This window comes from Phallusia mammillata, chromosome 5 (assembly GCF_965637545.1).
Source record: "Phallusia mammillata chromosome 5, kaPhaMamm4.hap1.1, whole genome shotgun sequence".
Lineage (NCBI taxonomy): Eukaryota > Metazoa > Chordata > Ascidiacea > Phlebobranchia > Ascidiidae > Phallusia > Phallusia mammillata.
The window spans coordinates 5,339,564-5,352,187 of record NC_137256.1 but is presented as its reverse complement, the minus strand read 5'-3'; the positions used below and the strand labels follow the sequence as shown (position 1 = coordinate 5,352,187).

General features: G+C 37.9%; 1 protein-coding gene across 1 annotated transcript in view; it reads right to left on the bottom strand.

Annotated features, from left to right (window-relative positions):
• Positions 1–12,624, bottom strand: part of LOC145229131 (uncharacterized) — a 33,593-nt gene that overhangs the window by 14,249 nt on the left and 6,720 nt on the right. The window contains exons 16-36 of the mRNA XM_080094412.1: positions 12,176–12,346; positions 11,584–11,874; positions 10,721–10,972; positions 10,072–10,193; positions 9,538–9,688; positions 8,811–8,944; positions 8,618–8,738; positions 7,661–7,786; positions 7,091–7,246; positions 6,289–6,537; positions 5,691–5,939; positions 5,231–5,485; positions 4,729–4,867; positions 4,073–4,215; positions 3,528–3,636; positions 3,082–3,269; positions 2,383–2,667; positions 1,514–1,774; positions 1,153–1,266; positions 620–763; positions 125–385 (exon numbers count right to left, since the gene is read on the bottom strand). Coding sequence (XP_079950538.1) covers positions 125–385; positions 620–763; positions 1,153–1,266; positions 1,514–1,774; positions 2,383–2,667; positions 3,082–3,269; positions 3,528–3,636; positions 4,073–4,215; positions 4,729–4,867; positions 5,231–5,485; positions 5,691–5,939; positions 6,289–6,537; positions 7,091–7,246; positions 7,661–7,786; positions 8,618–8,738; positions 8,811–8,944; positions 9,538–9,688; positions 10,072–10,193; positions 10,721–10,972; positions 11,584–11,874; positions 12,176–12,346 — 3,921 coding nt within the window. The remainder of the gene's footprint in view (positions 1–124; positions 386–619; positions 764–1,152; positions 1,267–1,513; positions 1,775–2,382; positions 2,668–3,081; positions 3,270–3,527; positions 3,637–4,072; positions 4,216–4,728; positions 4,868–5,230; positions 5,486–5,690; positions 5,940–6,288; positions 6,538–7,090; positions 7,247–7,660; positions 7,787–8,617; positions 8,739–8,810; positions 8,945–9,537; positions 9,689–10,071; positions 10,194–10,720; positions 10,973–11,583; positions 11,875–12,175; positions 12,347–12,624) is intronic.

Genomic DNA, 12,624 nt, shown 5'->3' with positions numbered 1-12,624 from the left:
GAATAAAGAATCGCTTTAAAGTCAGTGTCCAACGCTTTTACAAAAGAAGGAGCATCCCTATATGTATTTCTCAACCTATTCAGTAAGTTCAATTTTTTTTATTGGCTTTCGTAATGAAACAAACCTGCGATGACGGTAATTTCGGCAACGCTGCTCATCAGGCCGTCGATGTTGACAGCAACTACTGTAACAGTGTAATCACTTCCCAATACGACGTCCATAAATGCGGCGGAGGTCATTGCTGTTGAACGACTTAGGGTGTCGCTTGTCGATCCAGTGGCAGTGATGATGTACTCCGCAGCACCCACAGATGCGGTAAAGTTCACTGCTATTCCCTCGTTCTCGTTGTTGGTGATTACGAAGATGTTGCTCGGTGGGTTCGGTGCTGAAGATAAAGATAGTACAGGTAGAAGGGGCTTCTTAAACTTTCAGGAAATTTGCGTAAATTTATACTAGATCTGTTTTCTTGATTTGAACGAGGCCACAGGCTTTTCTCTTTAAATACTCTATCTTCTAGGGCTCTTTACATAAAATTTGGCCAAATTTTTTAATAATGCAATATAAGTATGTTCACAGGGCTATAATTTTTGACTGGAAACCTGGATTAGCCAGTTCTTACTTGTTACGCGAGTGGCTACTTCGCTTCCGCCACTTCTGCCTGCCTCGTATTCCACAAACACAGTGATGTTGTACTGAGTACCCGGTGTGAGACCAGTCAGCGATGCGGCAAGATTGAGTCCACTGCTTTGATTCATCGTTGTACCTTTGTCATAGAAAAAGATTTGTTAAGAAGTAGTTTTTGCCAGAAATTACGTCAGAAAGTCAACAAACAGTGTTCTTGTCTAACCATAAAAACTGCAACACGTGTACGATTATATGCAATCCCTGCGCATTTTGACAAAAAAATTTGATTAACCGATATGCTATTAACCAGAAGCATGTGCGTTTTAATACGGTTACAACTTCTTAAGCATATCATGTAGCAAATGCTCCAAAAACGCGACGTTTAGAACCTAAAAGTCGATGCAAAAACATATTAGCGGAATTAAACACATCGGAAATTTCGATAACAATCAAGGGAATGTTAAAATGTTTGAAAGTTTTAATGCTTTGTAAAGGCTAGCAAATTGTGTAGAATATACAAAGATTTACCATCGCCGGTGTATTCAACTGTGTAGCTGAGAGCTCCGATCACCGAATCGTACGACACGTCCAATGAGGTATCAGCCACATTTGTAACATTAACTGCTGGTCCGCTGGCAATCACTGAGATACAAAGCACATAGTTTCAGTATGTAACATTAAAATCTATTGGTTTTTATGTTAAACGGATATTGTAGAATATTGTCTACAAAACAAACAATCCACGAAACTACATGGTTGTGCTCATAATTGGGCCAGTCGCACTGTTGAGACCTTAAAGTAGTGTCCATGCTTATATATTGATAGAGGAATTTTGCTTCAACAACTTTAACAATAACCTACATGTGTAGTTTTTTTAAATGTAATTTACCTGTGACTGAGTCGTAAACCGATGTGGTGCCGTTGCCACCGTAGTTGTTTGCGATAAAGTGTGCTCGGTATTCTGTGCCAGGTTCGAGAGACGTGAAGTTTACATTGGAGACGGTGGTGGTCATTTCGCCTTGGGCAGCCATTGTGCCGCTGTTCTCGAGCAGAATAAAGTACCTGGTTGCGCCGAAGGTGTCGTCCCACGAGTAGTCAATACTTGACACTGTCTGCCTCGTCACTCTGATTCCGCTTGGAAAAGCGGGCACTGGAAAATGGAAAGCCAGGTTGATATCGATTCTATGTCATGAGAATGAGGAATACATTTGAAACAAACTCTCAAACACAGCCGCCAATTGTTAAACGGAATGCTATGAGTTGAAAGTGACATCAGAGATTGGCGGTTACGTGTAAACACAACCGTTACTCCCAAACTTAACTTGGTTACCGTGTTGTCCTGTAATTTTAAAGCACTAATATCGTCGTTGTAATTTCATGGCAATGTTTAGTCTGCATTTTTAAAGCACGGTAATTACAGACACTTTCAAATGATAGCGGTGAGGGGTTACGGTGCATCGGTATAACCAAAATACTGCAAAAGTGTATGAAATGTAAATACCATGTAAAGAAATCAAGGAGAAAATTACGGCAAATTGGTTGCGGCATTGATAATACCAACACCCCACATCAGTGTTTAAGGCTTAAGGTAACACTAGTACCATAAAGTAGCAGTGATGTCAAAAAAATCAAAACTTTTACCCTACAGCATCAAATCACCTGTGCTACACGACAAGAGAATAAAACTCTTAACAAAATGTTTCTTTAAAAAAAACATATAGCTAAAATACATTCAAGCATACGATAAAAAAAACTTACAGGTTATTTGCGTTGCGAGTCCGGGATCGCTCCTCTTTGTAAGCGCAATAATTACAACCGTCACGTTGTACTCTGTACCGTGAGCAAGCCCTGTGATCGTTGATGTCGTACCATCACGTGGGAAGAAAAGGCCATCGTTTTCTATCACCGTTGCACTGCCAGCCGGCTCTCCATCGCTTATTCGAATCGACAAGATTGCAACTACAGTATTAGGTACTGTGCTCCATTCGACTTGAATACTTGAGTTTGTGAAGCTAAGCACAGTAACGGTAGGTGGAAGTGGGTCTAACAAATAAACAAAAGTAAGTTTAGTAGTGTCGCCAAGAAAACAGTAGTGAAAACAACATGACAACTTGTAGGCAAAAATAATTTCGTGTTCTTGTGTGTGTACTAGTAAGTTTCTTGTGTGTGTACTAGTAAGTAAAATGACAATCGCAAACCACACTGTGGTGATTGGTTAAGCTAAGAAAATTAAATGTACAGATTTCGATTTCACTTTAAATCACCGACTATAATGCAGATATTCACGCTAATCGTTTGGAATTATGTCATAATTCAAATACCCATGCTTATTTCAACTCGTTTATAAGCTTTACTACGTTGAATGTCACGGGTATCTTTATTACTACACAACATTTAAAGTATTATGGTTTTCAACGGCACTACGAAGTGTTTAGTAAAATAAGTTAAAAAACTTACTCGTCTGCATTCTGGTTACTGGTGACGTAAAACTATCAGTAACAGCCAAGTTCATGTCCACTCCGGCCTCATTAAACGGTGTAACAGTTACCATGTAGAATTCTCCAGCCACAAGCCCATTGACCGTTGTGTTAAGGGTTGGTGCGGTGATGTTGAAGACCATGGTTACTCCGCCCGACATTTGCTCACTGGAACGAATGAGCTAGTTAAGGGGCGAGTTTTTTTTAAAAAAATGACAGTGATTCAATTGCCTGACTGATTTTGAAAGAGGGCGGCTTGGGTTTGTAATTTGTTACTAAACATTACAGAATCATCCAGATTATCTGAAAATACTAGGCCTAACGAAAGTCAAGTCAAGTAAAATTTTATTTGCATCGACACTTTGCAATTGGATAGGGCTTGAAATAAAGTGTAAAAAAGTTTCAAACATGATGCCGCAAACTCACGGTACGACTTCCACTCTGTAATAGCTGGCTCCTTCGGAGGCATTCCATGAAAAGGTGAGACTAGTAAAAGTACTAGCGATCTCCAAAGGCGCTGAGGTATTGCCCGCAACTAAAACGAAAGGCAACGTTAAAAATAAAGGTTGCAATATTAGGTTGAAAAATAAAAAATAGTGGAATTAGCGGTTTAAATACCGTATTAGTTTGTAATTCGCGGCTTACGATTTTACAAAATTTTACCCTATTTTTTGTGCAGTTAACATTCTAAGGCGGCTTATAATCGAGGGCACGTTTTAAAAGACATGCCGATATATTTTTGACCGCCTTACATTTTTACAAATTTAGTTCATTTTTTATTGCATGTATCACAATTTATTTCTTGACAACAACAAGTCTTAACATGCCGCACACAATTGAGGCCGACTTAAAATCGAGAAAATGTGGTATGCAAAAACTAGGAAGGTCTACGTTTTCAGAAAACAAAGTGATGTACACTGTAAATAAGTCACCATACATGTATTTGTAAATATACTACTAAAAACACTAACCGGTGGAGACGTCAATGCATTGCTCCTCACTAAATTTTTGGATACCGGCACCACTCATGGGAGTAACGGCTCGGACACACAAGGTGTACATCATGCCAGGTCTAATTCCGTCGTCGAAAGTAAGCGAAATAAAATTCTCAGTCCTGCAGCACGAAATCAATTCGTTGTGATAATGATATATGCAAGGTGTGCTTAAGCAAAAAGCTTTTTACGCAATATAGTATAGGTTGTTTGTCATGTATCAATACAGGATCCTAAGGTTAAGTGTTTCTCAAACCCGCAAGGATGAAATATAAAATAAAAATAAGATGTTTTTGGTGCTTTACAACAAATTACTTAAAATTGGAAGGTGCCTTTGTGTGCTTTCGTACAGATTTCATCGCAATGTTTGAAACGCCTTAGGTGTTATTTATCCTCATAAAGGCATCCCAAGTAGGATGTCGAAACGCACGCAAATTACACTTGCCAGAAAAGTTCTTTTTAGGTGCAACGTAAAATTTTGACCACGAATTGTTTTTACAAATTACGTGAATGTTAGAACCCTTTTCGAAAACGCGCTTCAAATGTAACGCACGACGCAAAATAAACTTGCCAAAAGCATTTTTACATGACGCAACGTAAAATTTTGGCAATATGAATGTTAGAAGGGAACCTACTGGCTCATGTTGGTAACCGATGTGTTGGTGACAGTTACAAGATAAGACTCAGCCCCATCATGTGGTCGCGTCCAAGCTGCCATGATGTTCGTCTGCGTGACGTTGGCAGTTCCCAGAATAAACATAACAGGGTCCGGGACTGAAAAGGGTAAATGTGTAAGACTACATGACTGTGAAAACGTTTCAAATGTTTTCTTCACATTATCAAATGTTTAAAAACAGGTTTTCTTGCCCTATGCCAAATTTTGTACTAAATTAATACAAGAAACAGACAAACCGATATGGTTGTAAAAACATTCATAAACTTAAAAACATTGGCCGGTTTATTTCTTGTCAGGCTGGTGAAAAATAAAAAAACACATCTCAAACAAAAAAGGGTGAATCGTATTTTAACATACTGTAATTTGTGCACACTTTAATCACAAACAAACGAACTTAAGACATTTGCATTAATGTAAAACAAACAATTGTACATGTATATCAAACATCCAAAGTTGCTTACCAGTTATTTGAGTCAGCCTATCACTTTCTGGACTCCTTAAAGGACCGTTGATCGCCACAACGTAAAGTTGGTACACAATTCCAGGTTGCAGACGATCTACAGTGCCCTCCGTTGTCATGGTGATGTTTCTTAATGTGTCGGTGGGGCTGGTTGCCACCATTTCATACGAGGTTGCCGTGAGAACAGGGTCCCACCGAAAACTGATGGAGGTCGTTGTTGCGCTGACTACAGCAAGGTTCTGTGGTTGTCCAGGTGCTGAAAATGAATTAAAGGTGACCATGTTATCGCCCACAGTGGTGGCAACATATCCATCAGTTTATTTTCCGGTTCCGCCGTCCTCAAATAATATTTGTTAGAGGAAAACCGCGACATATTTTTTGCCTCAACGTATTTTTTTAGTATTTTTATAACATATTTTTGCTTCTCTTTCAAACTACAAAACCGAATTGCATTGTTTTACCTGTGATTTGATATACGGGATCACTAGGATTGCCTTCACCGATATCAAATGTGGCCACAACCGTGACAGAATAATTGGTTCCAGGTAACAGACCGGTCACCATCAAAGGTGGGTTTCCAAACAGAGTTATTGGCATTCCTGCGTCCACTGTCACAGTGTAATTGGATGCCCCGGTAAATTCCGACCACGTCACGTCAAAACTGTTTGACGTAACGTTCTCGATAGTGACGTCAGTGGGAGCTGCAGCAGCTGCAATAAATGTTAGATAGTGAAAGTAAACAGATTTAAGTTGTAAAAAAACTGTGAGATTTTGAACGGGAAAAAATGCTGATATGCTTTATAACACTAGAACTCATGTTAATGATTGTGACCTATTACCCATTGCGATAAAATACCACTCAATGTATTTAATCTACTTTCTTGTCCCTGTTCCACAAAAACATTTAACTTCATTGCCAGTGTGTCACAATCCTAGCAAGTTAATAATGGTTGGCAAAAAAATATAACATTAAAAATTAACCACAGCATTCACATGAATAAAAATTAAGTACAAAAGAAAATACCTAAAACATGAAGACCACAGGTTAGGTAAACTTACTTGTCATGGCAGTTAGGTTCGCAGCGGCGCTTACGAATTGTTGTGAATCAAAGTTCCTGTTTGCCGTCAATGAGAATTCAAACACTGTACCCGATGGTAGGCCGGTCAACTCGATTGGTGGTGCGGTCGCATTCATAGACATTGAGTTATACGACAACGTGTAGGAATTGGCACCGGTCACCTCGAGCCAACTCAAACTGATTGCAAAGTCGCTTTCTATGGCAGAAAGGTTCCCGGGCGCCGCTGGCACTGAATGTAAAAATCAAATACGTCACCACAATACAAAATACGTTTATAGCTTGTTAAACAACATCAAGTTCATGTTCAGTTCTTTCTTCATTAAAATGACCGAAACCGACATTTTAAAAATAACGAGCTTGACCTAACATGGTGCCGAAAAATGGAAAATTACGATGCAAATATATGGCAAAGTTGGAATTACGCCCGAAACTGGTCTGTTTTTTTTTTCAAACAGCTACAAAGCGTTAACCTAATAAAAAAACCTGATACAACTTACAGTACTGGTCTATAGGGTCAGTTTACGTAATGTAGTTTATTCCAAATATCTGTATGTAGTATTTTAATACACAACTTTGCATCAACTGATTTTGTGACCTTCGTCTAAATGCAAGAAACAATTACAGCGGAAATATTTGTGAAAAAAATGTGCCAAGTGTTGAATCGTTGTGACTGTATCAGTAAACATCAGAAGACACAATGTCAAATAAGTAATTATGCGATACTTAGCCAGGTCGAGAAAAGTACTGTTGCGACGCTTTCTGCATAGTTCTACGTTCCTTACCTGTTGTGAATGTGATGCTGGTTCCGTTACTACTCTGACTTCCAGATTCGTATATTCCACTGACAACCACGTCATAATTTGTTCCGCTCTCAAGTCCGCCGGCCCGGGACAAAATACATTCAGTATCAGGAGTTGTTATGCTACAACTGCTTGTTTCTGAAGACAAACGTCTATAAGTCTTAACTCGTTCTTAAATGATCTAGTCTAAAAGCCAAACAGCATTTACAGTCTCATAAAATTTGCACAAAATTTAAACATAAAATACACCAAGAAAGGGTTACTATTGTTACACTTATCAGGGTAATGGCATGCAACATTCAATATAAGTTCACGTATCAAACTTGTAGAACTCTTCTGGCAAATGTAATTTTATTAAGACGTTTCGACGTCCTATACAGGTTATCTTCATCAGGATAAATAACACTGAATGTCCTGATGAAGACGACCTGTATAGGACGTCGAAACGTCGAAATAAAATTCTATTTGGCAGAAGAGCTCCACAAATATTATGCCTGGCAACAATAGCTTATATAAAAGTTCACCTAGTTATTGCAGACTGAATCTACATACCCATAGTGTTTTCAGATACACCGATGACAACGTATTCTACAACTCCAGGTGTTGTGTTTATGCTGATGGTGATCGCAGACTCGGTGTTATTGATGAAACTGGCAACCGTAAGGAAAGGATCGTGAACTGAAAAGGAATAATAACGTTTTCAAAATACACAAACTTAGTGCTTTTTGTAACATAGTAGTAAACATCATAAAATCTGCTTATTATATCTGTTAATTTATGCATCACTGATGATAACCGTTTGGCAAAGCCCTAAGGTTTTGACTCAGTCCATCCTAGTACGGTTTGTCATTGGTTAACTTGCTTTGTATATGTAGTATTAAGTGTGTTTTAGTCTAATGATCAATTGGTAATGGTTGTATTCAAATAAAGATTTAGGTTAAAAATAAAGAAAGTTTAATGTAAATGAAAAAGTTCAACGTCATTTTTCTATACTACTTTACTACATCACTCTTACAAAATTTTAACAATAATTAAAAAACAAAATGTTTGAAAACACAAGTGAGTCGAAGAACATTTCAGGCCTGTTTAAATTCGAAATTGCAAATCGACTGTTTTAGTTAATCTCAAACATTTGATTTTCTCGTACTGACATTTCCATTAGGCATTGTAAGGTATATCCCCTGTGATAAAATAGGACTGTTTTTTTATGTTTGGTGCATAAACCAACCTAATTTTCTTCCGTAAGTTGTTTTTAAAATAACCACGGTCTTTGCTGGCATTATGTAAGAATCTGTGCCAAGGTGTTATTGTGTATTGCCGTTTTCACTAAGCTTCACTTTATGAAGACTAGTAAGCAGCGTTTACCATTACGTTACATTGCAAAGTCCTTTGAAACGTGTTTACTATTTTTGCGCATATGACGGTTAAGAATATTTGTTGTGTTAACAAGGCCTGCCTGCAAACATGAAAACATTTCAACCGAAATTATAGGTAAATATGATAACTTACTTGTGTAAACAGATTGCCTCAAAACAGCACGCCCTGGGAAGTCATTAACAGCCGTCACTGATATATTAAACTCTGTTCCACTGGTTAGTGAAGCAAGGTCCAGCTCGGAAACAGTCGAAGTCTGTAAATAAAGCTCGGTAAATTGCCCGTTTTAAGACAACAATAAGTCAATTTAGTAATAAACAGATGTTACATCTGTTCTCGAGAAGCCTGATCCGTCGTTGATTGTCACTTCATAAGATGTTGCACCTCGCACATCGTCCCAGGTTAATGCAACACTGTTGATTGTTTGATTGAGTAACATGATGTTCGCGGTTACGCCCGGTCCTATAGTGACATAAGATTTGTTGTGCTTACAACAAAAAGTGTGTAATTTTATGTTAAATAATGAAGAAATACATATTGCACATATACATGATCGTTTTGAAATTTAAAGACTGTACCATGCTGCTTAGTAGCCTACTGCAGGAAAGTTAATTATGTCAACGTTTATATTTGCTACAACAGAAACGAAATATAAAAGTATCTAGTCGTTCATGATAGTTAAGATGCTAACAGTGCATACTGTTTTGACTGGATTCTTTTATATTGCTAAAGTGACACCAAGGCGTAATTAATTTCGTTCCGAGCAGCTGCTAGGCCATTGTGAGTATACGGTTCATGCCCAATTGTGACATCGAACAGGTTTGGTGAGAAACATGTTACTTCCAACAAACTGGAGTGTCATAAGGCTACATTAGCTTAAAAGGCCAATCTCTTGCCACCAGCTGCACTGATGAGACCATATAGGTCCAAACAATATGCACTGCCTGTGCAAGTATATGCTTTTAGGTATTGTCAGACATAAACGAGAATTGGCGCTTTTCTGAAACACTGATCCTGATACAGTATAGGCACTTCTACATGAACAATGTACTTACGTGTTACTTGCAGTATATCCAGGTATGGCATAGCCATAATTCCATTACTGGGACATCCCTCTATGGACGTGTTACATAAAATGTTACTACCCACATTTAAAACGTACGCCGTTCCACTCATCAGACCAGTAAAGTTTGCCGTGGTAATACCCTGTCAATAAAAAGAAACGAACCAGTTTAACACGTTATTAAGTAGGTTTTCCATATAGTACATTGGGGCGACATAAGCAGTTTTGGTGCATTTGTATAATATTGACAAATCTTATCCTAAAACATATTTACATTTGGGTTTAGTATTGTAATGTCACTAAGTGCTCCTAGAAAGGACGGAAATAAAACCTATTTCGTCCTCCTCGATGATCCCCAAATACACCAATAGTCCCAAATAAGTCACTGAATCGAGAATACAATTACAAAACGAATTTTATTCTATGTGAGTTGTGTTTTCAGACCAATATCACTTCCACAAAATCACATTAAACGTGCAAAAATTAAGCTAGTTTCGTTTTGTAGGTGCCAAACACTATTCCTTACGGTAGTTTGAGGGTCCACTGTTGCAGAGGTATTCAGTGATAAATCGTAAAAGGATGTACCGGGGAACGGAGTCCATGTAATAGCTATGAAGGTTTCTTCAATCGCAACAAATGTCCATAGCACTAAAAGGAAGGAAAAAAGAAGAAAAAAACCCATCATAGACATACTATTACAGCTTTTTAATTGATTTTTTTCAAATAGTGCGTAAAAAGTGCTGGGGCCCAGACCATCCAAACGAATGAGTATATTATCTAAGGCTCATGGTGATTATAAAACAATCAAAAGTTAAAGTCCTTTCTTTAAACGCGTGGACCAAAAATCCAGTTAAAATTCACCATTCTCCTTTGAAGTTAAAACTGTACTTGTTTACGTGTTTAACTAAATATTCCCAGAGACAGTTTAGGAGAAAAATAATGCAACTTCGTGGTTTCCTACAGCGATAGTTAGGACGCATAGAAACTACATCTTTTAAATAAACTACCTATTTACAACACGTCGCTATAAACCCTTTAGGGTTTTATTTACATTTTTGAGTTTCACAACTTCAAATACAACAATACTTTACGATACGATTTTATGACACAGCTTTTGTCATTCTTTCCGTTGTGTTTTTACAAACAACATGAAATCAAATCCAAATATTACTTACTTGTTTCAATTCTGTCCGAGAATTGACCAATAGATCCCACAACGAACGCAACAGATACGTTGTAAACGTTGTCGGATGGCGAGACGTCCGTGATAGTAAAAGGTGGAGCGTTGGTGGTGTTTTCGCGAATTAACATGTCTCCAAGGCGAACTTCTATGTGATATACCGTGGCATTGGGAGTGAGGTCCCAAGTAATCTCGAAGTCAGTCACGCCTACTCTTACCAGTCGCAAACCGTTGACCGTCACTTCACCTGCAAGGTGCAGTTTTCGGTTTGTAGTAGCACCCAAGAAAAAGTGTTTTTTGTAGACGTTAAGTTATACAGCAGTGTTCCAAGTTTACCAAACTTTAATATGTTTTTCAATGCATCTTAATAGACCAACAGCTTAGTTAATAAATTGCCTAAAAATATCCACCATGGCAAAATATTTTAGTTTTACCTTAATACGCCACAATATTTTTAAATATTATCTATTTCGTTCATTTCTCGTTTGCTACAAATTGTTTAAGCCGCTTTAAAGCATGAGTATTTTTAAATATCACAAGATACGAGAACTTTATAAGACCAGTTGACTAAATACAAAACCTTCTGGTTCTTTGACATAAACATGAATTTGTTTTTGTTTTTTGAAAAAAACGAAGCAAATCATTGATCAGAAGTTATGTACAATTACATTATACTTTGTGACAAAAATTGGCACTTACAAATAATCTTACAAATAAACCATATTTTATCCTGTAGTTTTGCCGTTTTCGCTAAAAGACATTGAGTATAGGTATTTTTTGAAAATATCAAACAAACATATAGACTACGGTAAGTATTTAAACTCAGAAATACTATATTAATTTAGTCTTTATACTTACTCGACGTGTTGACAATAGCATCAAAAGTGGGGCTAGTCCGTTGAACGTTGTTGTGGTCTAACGCCTCGACACTGAAAACAAACGTGTACGTGCTGTCCGGAACCAAGTTTTCAATCAACTGAGAAAACACGCCGCCTGATTCGGCGCTGGAGTTAAACGTTTCGGTTCGAGTCGGATCTGACCCTCTCGTAATTTCGATAATGTAACTGACCACACGGGGAACAGCGTCAAAGGTCACTTGATGAGTAGAACCGGTCGCGGCCACGTCGACGTAGTTTAACACTCGAGGCGCTAAAAGCAAAAAAACAACAACAAAATGATCATATATAACCGCAAACAGAGCAGGAACTTGGCCGAATGTTTCGGTGCGCCTTAGCCACATACAGGCATAAAAGAACCTGATGAAAACCCGGGATTCGTCCCAAGGAACCTCGGTTCGAACCCCGTGACAAAAAAGTATACATACAAATATAACTGCAAACATTGTTTGTTGTTATTTGTTTATGGCTAAACCTAAAAAGGTCATTTTGCTTTGCGACACGACACTTTAAACAAAATAGTCGAAAGTAAATTTAATAATAAATGGAATTACTAGTGGTAAAGGTTGTAGTGTTACTGAAGTCCGTAAAAGCGGCAGAGGATGGATAAATCGATACTAGCGCTCGAACTCTCGCAGTGCAGATTTCATTAGAACGTGTTGTGTAGTCGAATAAGTCCATCGTTCCAGGTGTCCGTTGGGTTGTTGTGCTACCTTCGCACACGACTAAAAAAGAAAAGTTTCCAAACCGTTCATAACCCTCGATTTTAGGTTACGAGAGCTTTATATGTAAACAGGAATAATTAGGCCAAAATAGAACACGATGTTCGGCGTTGTAAAACATGTTGAAACATGCACAAAACAAAACCATTAGGATCGGCAGCAATTTAACCAGCAGGCGATCGTTTGTAAATTTATAATTAAAAGTTTGTTAATCATTGGATTAGTTTAATAAAACACAAACAATTGGTAAATTAAGTACGCTTTCGGCATTTTGGGGGACA